The sequence below is a fragment of the Manis pentadactyla genome, chromosome 8 (assembly GCF_030020395.1).
Source record: "Manis pentadactyla isolate mManPen7 chromosome 8, mManPen7.hap1, whole genome shotgun sequence".
In the NCBI taxonomy this organism is placed as follows: Eukaryota; Metazoa; Chordata; class Mammalia; order Pholidota; family Manidae; genus Manis; species Manis pentadactyla.
Genome location: NC_080026.1, coordinates 135,756,621 through 135,775,446, shown reverse-complemented (window position 1 = coordinate 135,775,446; position 18,826 = coordinate 135,756,621). Strand labels below are relative to the sequence as shown.

At 46.5% G+C, this 18,826-nt stretch overlaps 1 protein-coding gene across 5 annotated transcripts in view; it reads right to left on the bottom strand.

The window, feature by feature from the left end:
• The window catches only part of DOCK1 (dedicator of cytokinesis 1), a 480,397-nt gene that overhangs the window by 302,764 nt on the left and 158,807 nt on the right, over positions 1 to 18,826 (bottom strand). For all 5 annotated transcript variants that reach the window (XM_057506476.1, XM_036899031.2, XM_057506478.1 and 2 more), the window contains exons 24-25: positions 5,259 to 5,329; positions 1,783 to 1,889 (exon numbers count right to left, since the gene is read on the bottom strand). In XM_057506476.1, the coding sequence (XP_057362459.1) occupies positions 1,783 to 1,889; positions 5,259 to 5,329 (178 nt within the window). The remainder of the gene's footprint in view (positions 1 to 1,782; positions 1,890 to 5,258; positions 5,330 to 18,826) is intronic.

Here is an 18,826-nt window from a genome sequence, read left to right as displayed (position 1 = left end):
AGGGACTGGGGAGAAAGGGAGGGATAAGGGTGGGGAAAAAGAAAGGGGGCACTACGATTAGCATATATAATGTGGGGGGCACGGGGAGGGCTGTACAACCCAGAGAAGACAAGTAGTGATTCTATAGCATCTTACTACGCTGATGGACAGTGACTGTAATGGGGTTTGTGGGGGGGATTTGGTGAAGGGGGGACCCTAGTAAACATAATATTCTTCATGTAATTGTAGATTAATGACAACAAAATTAATTAATTAATTAAAAAAGAAAAAGAAAGTCTTCCCTATATCAATAGTCAATAGCAGCCAAGAACAACCCGTCTGCTGACAGTCACTATGCACTAGGGAAAGCGCTGGTGGTGGTGTGATGGTGGCAGTGGTGGTATGTGTATATGTCTTGGGACTTGATGGTTGGGAAGATCAGTATCAGTAACCCACCCAGTAAGACCCAGATATAAACCTTTCATTTATACTCTGGTATAAAGTTTCATCAGTATGGAAGGAAACAATGAAGCAGTGTCTCCACCATCACCACCATCATCACGCCTTCTCTGAGCCCTGCAGTGTCCCCAGGATTCAGAAGACACCTGGAGAATGAGTAGTTGGAGAGCCAGTCCTCCAGCGGGAGCCTGAAGCACGGGCAGTGGGGATTCCTGGCTTAAAGGAGATTCAGGCACTTTGCTCCCGAACAACGACAAGAGTTGACTTTCTCAATGAAAGAGAGAAATGGGCTTCTGGCCCAGAGACAGATCTGCTCAGAGGGGCTCCACAAAGCCACTCGCTTCTTGGTTTAATGCTTTTTCCCAAAACACTCCTACCCAAATGAAGTCTTAACATTTTCTCTTAATATAAGTCTTAGCTCTAAGTGTAGGTTCCAGTGCATTTTATAAAATTACATCAAGAAATAAGATTTAAACCAGCAGGAAAACAAAGGGTCCCATAGCCCAAAAGGTACGAAGGAGTAAACAGACACACTGAATTCTCATTCCAGCCAGTAACTCGACAGGGACCTCTCAGGCCCAGGCTGCTCCGTGCTTGGAACACCACTACCCACAAGGACAAAGGAAATGAACGGAACAGCCACACGTCTGGCCACAAACGGCGTAGAATAAATCTATGCCTCAGTCAGAATGTCACTCAACAGTCTTGGCATCGGCCTCCAATAAATGAGGAAGGTTGTGGAACTATGCAAAGGTTTTAAGCTTTCAATAAAACTGCTTGACAAGTGTAAAATATTAATTCAATCTGTCCAAATAGAAAGAAAATGATTAATAAGGGTAGGGAGATAACGTGAGGAAATACAAGGTGTTCCTCAGCATAAATGAGTTGAGGAATCATTAAAATTCTTATTACTTTGAGTGGAGTTTAAAGAAACCCTGTCAACGAATGCAAAGTTCAGGATAAGACAGAGCCATTATTCCTAAATTTAAAGAAAACTGGAAATTTCTCTTTGCAATCATCTCAATGGAAGCAAGTGATTGCCTCCCCAGGATAGACAATCACATATCTTAAAGGCTACAATGTATGCTGATTACCCTGGGGCTTTGGTGTACACCTCAATTACAAGCTAGGAGGTTTTGCCTGTCATTTTTCAATGATCTATTACCTACACTATATGTCAATTACCATTCTCTTGTAAGAGCTAAATCTTCCCATCTTGTAATGGAGTTGTTTTAATTGGTTGCAACCTTCACTCCCTTCAGTAAGGAGGAGAGAACTCAGAAGGGGCAAGTCTACAGACAATGAATAATGTGACAATTTACTGATTCCTGGGGTTCCACTCACCATGCTGTGTGAAGAGGTCACTGTGAATGATTTCAATCAAGCAATACAGCTTCTGAATGGTCAGCAAACCCACGGGAACATTGAGGATGAAATCAGTAAACATTTTGCTATAATGAAAAACAGAAGTGAAAGAGTTTAGGGACATACAGCAAAATGACCCAATATGTTGCAAGTTAGTCCTGAGACACAAGGCCATGACATGGTCATTAAATGCCACCAGAATGCTGGATAACGCCCATGACATAATATGGGCCAAAATCTCATGCAAAAAAAAAGATGCTGTAAGCTGTCATTTTTTACTCCACACCCACTAAATGACTATAATCCAAAGGGTAGACAATAACAAGTTGTTGGCTAGGATCTGAAGAAACTGGAATCCTCACACCGTACCAGTGGAATGAAAGGGGGAACCGTCACTTTGCAACACTGTTTGGCATTTCCTCAAAACATCAACATAGTTACCCTATAACCCAACATTCCTATACTCCTATGTGTACACGCAGGAGAAATGAAAATACAGACACACAAAACCTCATATATGAATCACAGCAACATTATGCATAATAACTGAAAAGGTGAAAACACACAGAAGTCCACCATGGGATGAATGGATAAGCAAACTATAGTCTATCCACACAATTCATCTGTAAAAAGTTATGAAATTCTGACACATGCTACAGTCCTGATAACCCTAAAAACATTATGCTGAGTTAAAGAAGCCAGTCACAAACGGTCACATATTGTATGATTCCATTCATATCTAATGCCCAGAAAAGGCTCATCTGTGGTGTAAATCAGTGGTTGCCTGGGGCTGGGGAGAACCCGGAGAACAGGAAGTGACTGTTTATGGGCACAAGGGATCCCTGGGGTGATGAAACTGTCCTAAGACTGGATTTGGGGCATGGTCCCACAACTCATTAAAATTCCGAAACCCATGTATTTGAACATTCTAAAACTGGCGAACTTTACAGGACATAAATTGTATTACACTAGAAATGCTTTTTAAAATTTACTTTTACACATGGCCGGTAGACCTAGAGTCTTAAGAGAGCACTTGTTAGAAACCAAGAAATGCAAATTGAAAGGGTGATGCTTTTCCATCCATCATATTGGCAAAGGTCTATAAAATAATAATATCAAGTATTGGCAAAGTTTGAGAAGACAGACGCCAATATACACAAGTGTAGAAGGAAGGTTGGGTTGGTTTGACCTTTGGAGGGCAACTGGGTAAAATCTATTTAAAATCCTTTAAGAAAATGTAAGATATAATAATTTCACTTCTTTGTTTATCCTAATGACATTTTAAGGACAAGATACTACAACTGAGCTACAGAAAACTTTATCCTAGCATACTTTATTAATAATAAAAAGCTGAACACAACGTAGCACCTATCAGTGTCGCACAGAGACTTATTTTCTGTGACCAAAAAGCCCAGGGCTGGCCTCGAAGCACTCATATTCACCAGCTAATTTATCATGGACAAGTTACTTAGCATAAAAGTGGGCTTTTAACAGGACCTACCTCTTACCATTGTTGTAAAGATTAACTGAATAATACAAGGAAAGAGCTAAAGCCTATTTTGTGTGAAGAAAGCACCAAATTGGTATCATTGTTCATTGTGGCTATTAGAACAAATGATGGGCTGGAACACCATGAAGTTATTCAAAATTATGATACAGAAGACTGCCTCCTGCCATGAGAAAACAAAATGTCTTATGTACAGACAGACATGTTGCAAAATAAGGAAGTCAATGTTGTTGAATATTTTAGGGGTATGTGTATGTGAGTGTATGTGAAGTAGAAGTATGTGTATGTTGAATATTTTAGGGGTATGTGTGAGTGTGAATGTGTGTGCAAAAGACAAGTAGAAGGATCCAGATCCTTCTAGTTATTTTTGGATTGTGGATTAAATTTGAGTTACTCTCCTCCGTGATCCCTTCTGATTCACCAAAACATGAATCAGTTAACTAAATGGAAAAAATGCATACATGATTTTCAGTGTCTTTTCTTTTTTAATCAGTAGACACAGTGTTGAAGATGCACACATGCAAGCATAAGAAGCCATGGGACAGAGAGCAGACCAGATCAGCCCTGAGGAAGGGCATCTGCAGGCACAGGGCGTGAGCACCAACTCTGGAAGTGGGTGCTGCTGCTCTAACAGGTGAGGACCTGATCCCCTTGCCCAGAGTATGGCCATGGCCCACCCGACCACAGCTGCCCTGTGCCTCTGCTTCCCCACACTTGAGGCTCTCAAATGTCACTGGAGGCCCCTGGAGGGTTCGCTACAGCCAAAGAGCTGGGCCCCACCCTCCATTTCTAATTCAGAGATCTGGGGAGGAACCCAAGATGCAGCATTTTCTAACAAGTTCCCAGGACTGTCGCCACTGCAGTTTCGAGGACCATCCCTGCTGCAGGACAGGGCCCTGCAGAGCCCAGGAGAGCTGCCGTGCTGCCTCTGGGCCCGCTGGCTTCTCCTCTCCCCCTCTTCTCGTTTAGGGCCTGAGAAGCTGTAGACGGCATTACCTGTGCCTGGGAGTGGAAAATAAATGTGTCCAAGCGGGACATAAATCCTCAGGCACATCAGAGACATGATGAGTCGCGAGGGGGAGACCCTCCCGAAAAGGCCCTGGCCCGTCACTTTCAGGGCACGAGTGACCTATAGTACAGGAAGGATGAACATTTTTTATTCAGCTTAACAGCCCGAGGGACAGAAGGCCCTTTACTAATATTTAGGTGAGCTTTTCTAGTGGCTAAAAATGGTGCCATCACCTGCAGGTAGTTTACTGTGTCAAAAGTTAAATCAAAACCAGAACGAGCAGCAGAGAAGCTGCAGGCACCGGGCATTTAAAAGGCTACAGCCCACCTGCTCCCAAAGGATGTCTCTTCTCAGCCCTTGGGGACACCTACAGATCACACCCTGAGGTGGAGCATGGACGGTGGGGGTGGGAAACTCTAGAAAAAGGAAGCATTAGGTTTCAGCCTCAGTCCTCAGTCTGAAAGCTTCCCTGAGATGTGGCTTCTTTGACTATTATCCTAACGACAGCTTCTGACCACTTGCCTGAGGCCCACACCTCAGTCAGGAGCTCCTGCAGAGAAGTCACCTGCGCTGTGAGGAAGAGGAGTGCTGCAAACAGTGCAACTACTGTGTCAAAACAAAACAAAATTCCAAACCCCAAGACTGTATATAGACATGCAAACCCTAAAGAATGCTAAATACCAAACTTGTATTGCATACCCATTGGGCTAGAAACAATCTGGTAAAGATTGTGACTTTGACAGATGATGTCTTTTCCACAGAAAGTCACAATTAGCGAAGTGTCATGGACACCACCACTAGCATGTGTTCCAGAATGATCCAGGGCACTCTGACCTCTCCCGACATGAGACAGAACCCCAAGCCTCCCAGAAACGAAACACACTGGAATGTAGGCCAAGCAAGGCATGGGGGCCGCCTTCCCCTTAGGTGCTTCCTTACCTGAGCTCCTTGGGATCAAACACCAGTTTCACATCGTTGACAATCGTTGGCAAGTATTTCAGTGCCGCCCCCTGCAAACCAAGAGCAAAGGAGAACATTGAGGCTAATGCAGTTTGGCAAAGGTTAATACAAATTCAGGATTACCATGAAGAACCACAGACATACCAAGAGAAAGATCGCTTTCTATGTGAGGGGCTGATGTCTAAACACAATGAATACAAGACAAAGAAAATAACCTCCAGTCCACAAACGATGGTCATTTGTTACACAGTTACCCTGACACATTAATAACAGTAATATTAACAGAAGCCAACATTTCCTGCTAACCTAACACCTATACTGCGTTCAGCTTTCATGTGATTTTCTCCTTAACCCGAATGAAACCACAGCAAATGAAGAACTGTGCCCTTGGCAGACCCCTTTACCATTCAAATCACTACATCTCCGTCACATCCAACAGTTAAAATGGTTGTCTTTGTTCCATTCCAAAACTGTTTTCTGTGTATCTGTGTATCCCTTAATTAGGAATCATTTTTTCTCTAGGAACTTTATCTCTTGTATTCATAGTATGCATCTTCCAGAAAACCCCCACTCTTGAAAAATAGGGTGATAGTAATAAAGATAGACTCAATACATGCTATGTGCTATGCTAGGACCCTTGTATATTTTATCTTTAATTCCAAAAGATCTCCTACAGGGGCTTAGCTGTGCTCCCAGGCAAGGACCTGACAATGGAGATGTTAATTACTTTGCCCCTGATCACACAGCTAGTCTTGAACTGACTGGAATTAAAATTCAGCTCAGTGGGAAGCCAGAGCCTCAGCCTCTTCACTTATACCCTCTTGGATTTTAAGTGTTCTGAGCATGGCCCGTCCCCGTGTGCCTGTGACTCTATGTCACTCCTTGTACCAGGCTGGGCTCTACCCCCGGCAAAATGGATTGGGAAGACAACACTCACGCCAAATACATCCAGGGGTTGCACTAAAGCTAGAACCAAATTGAAAGGAGAACAGATAACACTTTAAACATTGGAAAATAGCACACATATTACATAATGATTATTAGCATTGTGTCCCAAAAGCAAACAGGCACTATAAAAAGAAGAAATAGCAGGCCAAAACTGGAGTCACTCCTGCTAGCTCCAAGTCTAGCGAACCAACCTCTCCCAGTAGTGGAATATTCATCTGGAACTTCCTGGTCAACAGGAGGAAATCGGCCTGACAGACCCTTCCGTCCCCCAAAGGAAGATGAGTTGGTCCACTTTCCTCGTCCACCTCTCTTCTGCCTATACAAGGCTTCCATGTAGTACAGCTCCCAGGAGCTCCTTTCTGCATGTTATAAGGGGTGCTGCCCAATTCATGAATTGTTGAATAAGCCAATTAGATCTTTAAATCCACTCAGTTGAATTTTGCTCTTAACAGCACAAGCCCACTTAAATATAATACCCTGAATATATATGGTCAACTGATTGACAGCAGAGGAACACAGACCCCTCACACTCCGCCACCAAACGAAATTCATTCAATACCTCCTCACACCCTGTACAAAAAGTACCTTTAAATGGATCATGGATCTTAAATGTAAAACTTAGAACTATCAAACTTCTATAAGATACCTGTGATTTGGGGCTAAGCAAACCTTTCTTAGCTATAACACCAAATGCACAATCTATAAAAGAAAAAAGTTGATAAATTGTACTTGATCAAAATATAAACTTCTGCTCTTTAAAAGGCACTGTATGACAACAAAAGATGAGCCACACACTAAGAGAAAACAGCCTCAAATCATGTATCTGACCAAGACTTGTATCCAGCATATACAAAGAACTCCTGCAACTCAATAGTAAGAAAACAGTCTTCCTACAAATTTAGGCCAAACTCTGAAGAGACAATTTTCCAAAAAAGATACATGGATGGCAAATAAGCACTTGAAAAGATTCTCAGCATCATTAGTCACCAGGGAAACGCAAATTAAATCCACAATGAGATAACACAACATCTATTAGAATTGCAAAAAAAAAAAAAAATCCCAAAAGACAAAAACAACCTGACAATACCAGGCCGATTGCATTTGCTGGTCTGAATGCAAAGCAACCTTGAGCAACTTTGAAGCTTCTTGTAGAGTCAGGCATGCACTCCACATATGGCCAGGGAATGGCACCACTCCTAAGCCATGAGCCAAGTGAAATGGAAATTTACAGGAAACTCTGTATGAGAATTTCATAGCAGCCTTATCTGTGATCGTCAAAACTAGAAACAACTCAAATGTCTCCCAATTGTGAATCCATACAATGGAACACTACTCAGTAATAATCTAAAACACCAAACAAGTTACGCCTGTTACACATGTGATTGAATCTCAAATGCACCGTGACAAGTAAACAAATTCAAAAGGCTACTTACTGCATGATTCCATTTTAGAACATTCTGGAAAAGATAAAGCTTTAGGGATAGAGAACACCTTGGTGGTTGTCAAGGGGAGGGCTTGTCTACACTGGGGGTAGAGGAATGTACGGGGTGGGTGGAACTTTACTATAGGACTGCATGCAAACTACAAATAGATACATTACCTAGATAAACAGGCATGGAAAATGCCAGGGAGAATGCTGGTCCTGAACCCTCAACTGCGGTGCCAGAGTTAAGTAATCAGATTCAAGTCTTTTCTCAATGAGTTCAAGTTTCTTAGTCTGCACTTGAAAAGATTCTCAGCATCATTAGTCACCAGGGAAATGCAAATGACTGGCATGAATATTCTGTACATGCAGGACATTTTTCTAGATCTTTGACTCTACTGAACACAGAGTCCTCAGGACAACCGCGTGAGAGGCTGATCATCAGACCCTTTCACAGATGCACAGAACGAAGTCATTTGTCCAGATTCAGGCTGCTCGGATTTGTGTCTCTACTTCCAAGGTGACAGTGAAACTGACCACATGCGTCACCACAAAGTTCAGGGCTTCACAGTCAAGACGATGAAGCAGAGGAAGGCAGAGCGCCCTGCTCGGCAGAATTAGCGACTCTTTTTTCTCGCCTATCCATCAATGCGTGCCAGATAAGGGACTCCAGATGTCTGCTTTGCGGCACAACTTTGGAAAAGACCATTATACAGAAACAATTCCATTTTGGTTTCAAAATTTCTGCTTCAACTACCTCGGAGTCACTTTGAAAAACTAAAAAATATTTGTCGTGACCTTTGCTAACAAGCATTTGCACAGGCTGACCGCTGGGGCCCTGAAGCATCTCCTTTAGTGTGTGATGGTCCCGAGGGTGAGGCGCACACTGGCCCTGACCCGCACCCTGTGCCCCGCACACCGGCATGTGCCTGCGGCAGCCTGATGAATTGCATCTCACAGGGACGAAGCAGACAGCAACCAACACAACGTCTTCGCAGTCCACCTTCCACCCACTGCCCTGGGGCTGCCAAGCGCTATTCTAACCAGGCAGACTGGGTGCAGGCCAGCACCACCACAGGCTCTTCCTCCCCGGTGTCACAGCGACACCCACAGGCAGGGGCTTGCATGCACCCTGGTCCCCAAGGCCTTCTGCCTTCTCCATCCCTGCTCTCTCTCCAAGGCAGCTCAGGCCTCGCCCTGCTGGCGGCCCCCTGCCACATCTGAGCCCACGCCAGTCTCTCCCCTCAACCCACCTCAAAGCCCCAGCCCAGCCCCATCCTGCACAGTCCAGTGCCCCGGCTGGGGCACCTCCCATGCCGCCCAGCACACTCCCTCCTCTGCAACCTGCAGCCTGGCTTCCATACCCAACGTGTGTCTACTCTTGCCAAGGCCACAGTGACTTCAGGCCTCTTCCTTGCTGACCATCCCCCCATGGCACTGCTGCTCTCGTGCCCAGGGCCACTGCCTTCCTGGGCACCCACCACTCCCTTAAAGTGGGTGTCCCGGGAGTCACATTCTAGACATCTGTCCTTCTACCACAGACCCCGTATGGACCTGGCTTTCTGCCAGCTCCGGACTCCCAGGCTCACCTTTCTCCTGAGCTTCACACCCACCTCTAGTGGCCACTGCGCACCCGCTCGCAGCTGTCCCGCAGATGAGACGGCCACCTTCCCTCCCTGTGCTCCTCAGCTCAGGGCACAGCCTCAGGTCGGAGGCTTCCTCTTCCTCCCAACCCACTCTGACCAGCCACAAAGCTTGGGGGAGGCTCACAATCAAACACCCACAGGTTCTCCTGCCTTCTCCATTCCTACAGTTTCTAGGACCTCTTGGGGCCGCCTTCTCTCCTCCACCATCACTGCCACACCCTCCAGGCTCACCTCCCGCCGTGGCTAAGCAAACAGAGCAGCTTCCCTAAGACACAAATCTGAGATTCTCGGGGAGCATGGCCGGCTCTCGGGATCCAGGCCCCGCTACCCAGGCCCCTGAGAGGCCTCGCCCCCCACTGCAGGATTCCCCTACCACCCGGTGCCTCTGCCAGTTTCCCTCAGGCACCAGGCCCTGTTTGCCCGCCCACAGGCTTGTGCATGTGGCCCCCTCTCCTGGCTCACCGCTTCCCCACCACCACCACCCCGGCCCCTGCCACTAAACACTGAGTCAACCCTGTGAAGCCTGCCCTTAGCTGAGACGGCACTTTCTTCAAGATGCATGGATTCTGGGTTAGGTATCTACAGATATTCCTCTGAGGGGCTGTGACCAAAGGGTCGGTAGGTCTGTACCCCCCAGACTAGGGCCCTGGGGGTGCAGCCAGTCCTGCTCCTGCCCTCTGCTTTCTCTTGGGCTGGGCACAGGCTCCTGGGCACAGTGGAGCCATGCCTTGCAGACGAACAGGGCTGTATATAAAACCACCTCTTAATTCTCAGACACTTGACCTCTTTGCGTTCAGCCCACAGAAACTGCCATCCTCAGCTGAGAGAAGCAACCGCCTCCCTCCAGTGTGATGAGCCAGAAGAGGCAGAGGGCCCTCTGCTGTGCGCCTGGCCGCAGGCTCCCCGCTTCCTGAAGGCGCACGTTCCATCGGCCGCTGCCAGGAAGGACCGCAGCTAAGCTTTGCCCATTCCCAGTATTGGTTATTTGTCGAGAATCTCAAGTGTTTTGGTTTCTGCTCATGCAGGCAGCAAAAGATGTCATTTCCTCGGTGGAGTTAAGCTGCTTCACTAAAGTCACGTCTCCGTCAAGTGGAGTGGCAGCTGCTTCAAGAGCTGCCTGCGGTGCAGAGACACAGCGGGGCACTCCTGCAGGGGGAGGGACGACGCTGGCTGGAAGCTGCTCTGCAGAAGACACCCCCCAAGCTAAGTCCTGGGTGCTCCCAGAACTAAGAGGACCTACACCAGCATGACCCACAGGAGGCAACGCTCCCAATGGGACAAGGGCACAGGCTCTGGGGCCAGGCTGTCTGCATCCAAGGTCCCCTCCACCCCCCGCTATGTGACCTCAGAAGATGGCATTTCCCATCAGTGGTTCTGTGGGTAAGAACAGAGCCTGCGTCCCGGGGCTGCTGGCAGGAGGGCAGGACACTGACTGCGACATGCGCACAGTGCGATCAGAACACATGGCGGGTGCTGAGCAGACCCCCGGGGGTGGAGGCGGAAGTGTGTAAGGATCTGAGCAAACGCTGACACAGAAAAAGTCCGTAATATGCAAAACCCTCAAACCGGACTCTGCATTCAGTGAGTCCTTCCATTTATAAAGTCTGACATAAAGTCGCAAATACTGAATCACCAAATAACGGAGGCCGTGAGGACGGCAGTAATGGAGAGCATTTGAAGGCTTAATGTTTTGTTCTGGTTTTGTCTTATTTTTATTGATTTTTATAATTCAGTGCTTTATTTTAAACAAAATCTTGCTCAGAATGCATGAGGGTCTTTGGAATGGTGGGTGAGAGGCCAGGACACCAGGATGTCAGCAGCCCCATGTCCCACAGCACTTCCCAGGCTGTAGTGAGGTTCCCTGCAGACGGGGAGATGTCCGGAATGAACTCTCTGCGGGTGTGGCAGGGGGCAGGGGCACGAGGCCTGTGGGGTGTGCCCAGAGGGAGAGCTGAGTAGGGGGGGATCACTTCCTCCATCCCTCCCAGGGCTACAGGGTGGACCACACACCCCAGGGACCACACCGGATGGCATGGGCAGGAACAGAGAACTGCACAGTACAGGAATTTAGATGGAATCACTGTTTTTGGCATTGTTTATTCACCTTCTGTTTTTTAAGTCATAATTGAACTTATCAAATCAATATTTGCTAAGAGAGTCATTTCTTCAGATTTGACTTGAAAGCCAGCTAAATCTACATAATGGCATTTTACATCCTAGCTTGCTTTCTTTTTGAACTTGGAGAAGCTTTCATCTGTCCATCTGAGGGTGGCCAGGTCCAATTCTAAATGCATTTGGGCCGCAGAGCAGTTGCCACGTGCACACTGACACCGACAGGCTCCTGCCCACTCAGCCACAAGAAGGCTTTAGGTAAGATGGAATTTACCACCAAATACAACAGGCTCCCTGCCACTGAGCCACAAATGCACACCAGCAAACCACAGAAAGTTACCAGAAACAAAATGAGGGGAATGATGGCTGGCAGTAAAGACGTTTCTCTTTTTCTTAAAAGACAGGCAAGTTACCAAGTGTCTGTCTGAAAATAATCTTTGTAGCTTAATATCCAAGCAACGAAGAACTCATGGTATGTGGTGACAACTCTGAGGAAGGAAGTGAGGCCAGAAACGAATCAAAGGACAAGAAACTCATTGAGAACAAAGTCTTGGAGGGAAAAAATGAAATGCATAAAAAGGAATATAAAATGGCAGAAAAAGCTACAAGTTTTAATTGCTCAAATAGTACAGGTTCAAGAAATTAAACAAATTTTATACTCTTCTCTAAGCAAATTGAATTGTCATGCATCTTATGAGAATGCCAACTTAATCCAAACTGTAAAACAAAACAAAAAAATGCACTTTCTATCCAGTATCAGTGTAATGTTTTAAGTGTCTCTCTGGCTAAAACTATTACTACTGATGGTGATTAATAGACACTATTTTAGGGTAAAGTTCAAGTTACATTATTCAGTATAATTACTTTAATTAAATCCATTAGCATATCTTTATAGAAAATTACAAGAACTATCGGTGATACAAAATAAGTTTTCCTTGAATAATGTATGAAACGATTATTAATTTACATATTTCTCGAGAAAACGCATATTAAAATGATTCCATTTGGAGATTTTGAGCTAAAACATAGATGGCCCACAAATTCTCCTTTCAGATATAAGTGTTTCATCTTTGAAAGACTTGGGGCATAGCCAAACAGCCTCAGAAGGACTAGAACATTCTGATACAGGAAGTATATATAGCGAGACCAGTTCAGCCAACAGGTGCCTTTCAGGGCACAAGTGGATGAAACAGGGCAGATGGCTGGACACGAGGCTTTCTGCAGCCAGAGAAACACACAGCAACCTTGGAGAGATTCAAGGCTGCGACTCCCTGAGCTGCCCTGCCGGGCACGTTTTAGGAATCAAGAATAACAAACAAAAAAATGATGGTGATGATTGCTTCTATTCTGCGTGTCCTACTAAATAAAGACTACCTACATACATCTTATGTATCTTAAATCCACAACACCTCCATTCTTTGTCATCAAGTTTCCTTTAAGCAGACTCTGCCCTTTAAAATAGCATTCCCCATGTCTACCACCAACGCTATGGTTCATTCAATCTAAAATGACGATTTAGCAGTTAGAGGAAAACATTCCTTTGAGTAGTTTCATGTTTAAATATCACAAACTCCAAACCAAAAAATTAATGAAAAAGGCACAAACTTACTAAGACTCTCCAAAGAATCCAGTGCAAGCTCTTATATTTAAAAATCAAAATTTTATGGCCAAAAAACATACGAAAAGGTGGCCAATACCACACAGCATGAGGGCAAATCGAAAGAACAATGAGGTGTCATCTCATACCCATTACAGTGGCAATTACCCAAATAAATTAGAAAATAAGAAGTATTGGCAAAGACATGGAGAAACTGTAACCCTTGTGTACTGCTGATGGAAGTGGTAAATGTGATAGCCACCAAGGAAAACATCCTCCTCAAAAAATTAAAAATACAAATACCGTATCAAAGAGTATGGGCACACCCTTGTTCACTGAGAATTATTCACCATAGCCATGAGGTGGAAACAACCCAAATATCCAGCAACGGATGAAGAGATAAGAGAAATGTGGTATGTCCGTACAATGGAATGTAATTCAATCTTAAAAAAGAAATTCTGACATGTTACAACAGAGACGAACATTATGCTCAGTGAAATAAACCAGTCACAAAAGGACAAACACTGTATAATTCCACTCATGTAAGGTGTCTAAAGCAGTCAAACTCAAGAGGGAAAACATAGAACTACAGTTGCCAGGGGCTGGAGAGGCCAGGCAGAGTGGGAGATGCTATTTAATGGGGACCAAGGTCGGGTTTTGCAAGATAAGGAAGTCCTAGAGCGGTTTCACAATGTGGATCCAGTTAACGCTATGAACTGCGCTTAGAAACAGTTTAGATAGTAATTGCTACATTATGTGACTTTTACCACAATGAAAAACAAACAATTTGTGAGGCCTTCCTTGGAGAATATCGACACTGGGTAGAGGCTCTCATTGCGTTTCTCAGGACAGAGATGTTTTCACTAGGTAGGTCTGTGTTTAGGCTCCTGCCACTCCACGTCAGGCATAGAGCCCTGCACAGAGATTGCGCGTGCACACATGCGCGCACACACACACACACACACACACACACACACACACACACACCACCGTCACATTCAAATGATACCCCTGAGATTCCGAACTGACCCTGACACACACACACACACACACACACACACACACACACACAGCACCGTCACATTCAAATGATACCCCTGAGATTCCGAACTGACCCTGACTGAGAATCACCAGGTGAGCAAGAACTTTCCCACAGTGTGGTTCTGTCGCAAATTGGTCCCCATTGGCCGGCAGAGGCCCTCAGCTCTTGGGTCTGCCTGGCCAGACCTGGGCCATGGGTCCACACTGGCCTCCAGCTGCTCTGTATACAGCAATGACCGGTTTCTAGGTGCCCAAGCGTGTAAACAGTAGGGAAGCAGGGCTCAGGGGAGCCCCGACTCTGCTCCCGTCTACCTCCTCTCTCAGTGCTAAGACATGCTACTGGAACAAGGGCCCGAAGCCTGCACCTGGTTCCCCAAGGCTGGGCACATGGGAGACCAGCAGGGAGTGTGGTCAAGGGCAGAATGAACTAAAAGGTGACAAAGGGCCAGGTTGGGGCCACCATGACTCAGGGAGTGAGGTCGGAGCTACGACACTCAGCAGAGTGCAGGCACCCACCCCCACCCCGATCTCCGATCTGGGGCTAAACAGTAAGCCCGTGACGTGCAGCAAAAAGGATAAAGAGGAAGACAAGGAGCAAATTAGCTAAGCAGCGCACATCCGAGAATCAGCCTTCTTCCCTGGGGCACTCTGCTCTCCTTAACCTCCTGGAATCCAGGAATCCAGGAATCCAGTCATGCTAAATAAGGGTATTACCGTAATCTAGGCAAGAGCAAACCTGAATTAAATTATTGGACTTTTTATTTTTTGCTTTTATGGGCAGGGCGCCATACCTAAGGAGGCTCAGAGGGCCAGGGAGCAATCGTTTAAACAGGCCTCCATAGCCGCCAAATTGGTGAAAATTGGTTATGTGTCTAGACAGCTTCCAGGAGCAAAGCATGACTTCCAAACGATGGCGGTTTTCTAAAAGCCACTTGAAATTCAGAAGTCGATAGACAGGAAAATGGCCCGGATCAAAAGCATCTTCAGGGCTTGAGCCACAGCAAAGCAGTGTTGAAAAAAGCGACCAGAGAATACAATACATCACACTGCGCTTTACGTACGGTCCGACGCCTCCCAGAGCAGCGCCGCTTAGAATAGAAATGGGTGAAGAAGGGGTCCCGCAGACGGAAGATGCAGAAGGGGTGGCGGGTCCCCAGGCCTCTCTGCCCCCTCCAGCCTGGCATCTCCCGAGGGCCCCCCATGCTCTGGCTCAAACCACCGAGGCGACAGGCACGGGCGTGGGGACAGGCAGAAGTGGCAGAACAGGGCGGGGCAAAGAAAGGGCCTTTGGGGAAACGTCCCTGGTTTCTGTTTCCTGCTTCTATGGACCTGCCTGTTTTGGACATATCATACAACTGACAGCATAAAATAGGTGTCATACAATAAGGATGAACCTTGGAAATACGCTAATTTTTGTGTCTGGCGTCTTCCCGTATACTTTCAAGGTTCGTCCACACTTGTGGCGTGTGCCACTTTTTCCTTCCATTTTATGGTGGAATGACATTCCCCTGGATGGAACACACTTGGTGTGTCCATTCATCAGTTGACGGACAGTGGGTTGTTTCTACTTTTGGACTTTTGTGAATAGCTGAAATTCTTGTACACGTTTTTCTTTGAACACCTGTTTTTAGTGTTTGGGTACAGACCGAGAAGTGGAAGTAAAAAGCAGAGAGGGGGTCCAACCTGATTTATGTAATTTGAAAGGCTTTAAAGTCAAGGAGGGCAGTGAGATCTGGCTGAGACAACTCAGCAGTATGCCTCGGTCTGCTCATTTTATCCCGAAGTTGGTCCCTGAACCTTCAGGCTCATCTGGTAGTGAGCTCTCTGTTTCTCCCAGAAGACAGTAAATCAATACCGATTTTGCTGCCATTGATTAGGAATGCCTTATTTTGACATGATGTTCTCCTGGAAAAGGTGTTTACCTATTGTGATTTCTAACGACTCAAGATTGAATTGCCATCCCACGACTCCAAGCCGAAGTGTTCTCCTCATGTCCCTAAACATAGCACAAGCTTTGATTCCATGGGTCTTGACTCTCGGAGAAGATCCTAGATATCTGAAAACAGAAAAGATAGCCTGCATCTGCCCTACAGAAAGGCTCACTATTAAAAAGTGGGCGAGAGGGGCACCCTTTTCAGACCAACCTTCATGTGTAACTCAGGATTCCATACAGAAAAAAAATGAAAGAGAAGGTCTACTCCTCAGTAAGTTGATGAGAATCACCACATGGCCCAGCATTTCAATTCTAGGTCTATACCCAAAAACTACAAACAGGTGTTCAAAGTAAAACTTGTAACAGAATGTTCACACAGGCACTATTCACAAGTCAAAAAGTGGAACAACTCAAGTGTCCAGCAACTGATGAATGGACACACAAAATGTGTTCCATCCATACAATGTAACATGATTCTGCCATAAACAGAAGGATACATGTTACAATAAGGATGAACCTTGGAAATATGCTAAAAGAAGCCAGACACAAAACGTCACATATTTTCTGCTGTCACTTATATCCAAAAGAGACAAATTCATAAGAACAGAAAACAGATGAGTGGTCATCAGGGCTGAGGGATGGGGGCGATGGAGAGGTGACTGTAATGGGTACAGGTTTCCTTCTGAGGTGGTGGGAAAGTTCTGGAACTAGACAGAGATGATGGCTGTACAACATTGTGTGAATGTGCTACATGCTCACTTTAAAATGGCTTAAATGTGAATGTTATATATGTATATTTCACCACAAAAAAATCTATAAAAAAAAATTACCTGCCCCTAAATATAAAATGACACTTAGCATTAAAATAGGCACAGGACTGCTCATTACTCAGTGACTCAGTTGCTCTGTGTCACTTGAGTTGAGCTGTAACATGTGACTGACCCACAAGGTGTTTCTAGTAGCAACAGACCAACACTGTGGAAATAGCACGGTGCCTCACACTGTCTCCAAAGGGAGGTATGAAATCAGTCATTGTAATAATGGTTCCCATGTCACTGTCTGGTTCACTGGGACAGCTACATCTCGCCTGAAGCGAGCCACTATCAATACCATGCTTTAATTAAGCAAGATGTAGTACGATCCACCAAGGTGGAAATCCAAGGAAACCAGAAAGGAACGGCCATCCTAACGTCCCCAACAATGGCCATTGTCCCAAAATGTCCCCAAACACCTTTTCATACTTTTCTATGGTTGCGTCTCCAATTTGTGTCTCAGCAAACATTTACTACGTAGATCAGTAGATTTAAAACATGAATATCCAAATGAACAGCTTCTGAAAAATGTAATCGGAGACACAGAATGTGGAAATTTTATAAATGTTGCCAAAATAAAGAAAAGTTTTGGGTCAGGTAGTTAAAGATGTTTCTGCAGCTCAGCCTCTTCCCCTCCACAGGAAAAGCTGGTTGGGAAGACGACTGCCAGGTGTCTGGACGCCAGCACTGGGCACCATCTGCGCTGAGCCTCTGGGCCCAGGTGCTCCTCCCCAACAGGCCTGCGCCCCTGAATGGCGTTTCTCTCCTATTATCTCAGATTCCGGGGTCTCAATCCTCAGTTGTCCTGAGGTCCCCTACGAAGGCAGCAGGAAGCAGTGGGGAGGTGGCAAGAACAGAGGAAAGGAAGGAAATGAAGTGGGTGCATGGGTCACAGGAAGCCAGAGAGGAGGGGCTGGGCCAGGCCAGGGAGGGGCTCCACGTACCCAGGACAGGAGCGGGAGGGACGTCCAGGGGCTAAAGCAGGCGGACCTGAGACCCCAGGAAACAGCAGGAGGTGAGCCACCAGGATGGGGAGGAAGGAAGATGGACCAAGCTCCAGCCAGCTTCCCTGAAGACTGCCTTCACCGTCAGCAGCCCAGGCAGGCTGAGGAGGGGGACAAGGGAGGCCGGGAAGTCAGACCCAAGTGCAGGCGACTCTCTGGGTTCTGCTGTGGCCTGGGTAAGCCTGCTAGGGACGCCTCAACACCACGGGCCACGTGGCTGCGGGGTGGAGGTGCCCGAGATCCAGGTGTCTGCAGGATGGGCTCCTCCTGGCCTTCTCCCTGTGGCCGGTGGATGGCCGCCTCCTCGCCACCCCCTCACGCGGTCTCTCCTCTGTCCCGTGCGTCTGTGGGCTCATCTCCTCGGAGGAGGAAAACTGGATCAGGACCACCCCGATGGCCTCACTTAGCCTTTACTTCCTGTTTAAAAAGGCTTATCGCCAAATACAACCACACTGCAAGCTACTGAGGTGAGGCTTCAACATAGGGATCTGGGAGGACAGTCCCACCCGCGACACAGGGCTTCCCTACCCTTCTCCCTCCCTTGTGCAAATGCATTTGTTTATTAGTAAAAAAATATTTGTTCTGCTTAATGGCATTCTCACTGTCATAAACCACTGTACCACAGGGCCCTGAAAACGGGAGCCTGGAAGTTCAAACTCTGCAAACAAAGTTGTCCTCCCCCAAGAACTTTCCCCGAACACCCTGCCCCCAGCCAGGCAGAACACGCACGCCCTTCAGGACCACACACACGGTCACCGACCACCCTGACCTGACAGTTACTCCCTGGCAGGGCCCAGGGAATTAGTGCTGGGCATTAAAACCCATGGTGCTGAGACGACAGACTGTCACTGAGGTTAGAGCCACTGCGTATTCGTGACTGTACCCACCACCCTGCACCCAGCACCCGGCCTACGGGAAGGGTCAGCAAACATCTGTAGAATGAATTGTAAGATTACTACACTGGGTGTTTTTTATAGTTCTCAGTGGCTGCTGGAGAAGGAAGAGTATGACGTCCGGAGCACGCGGACAGC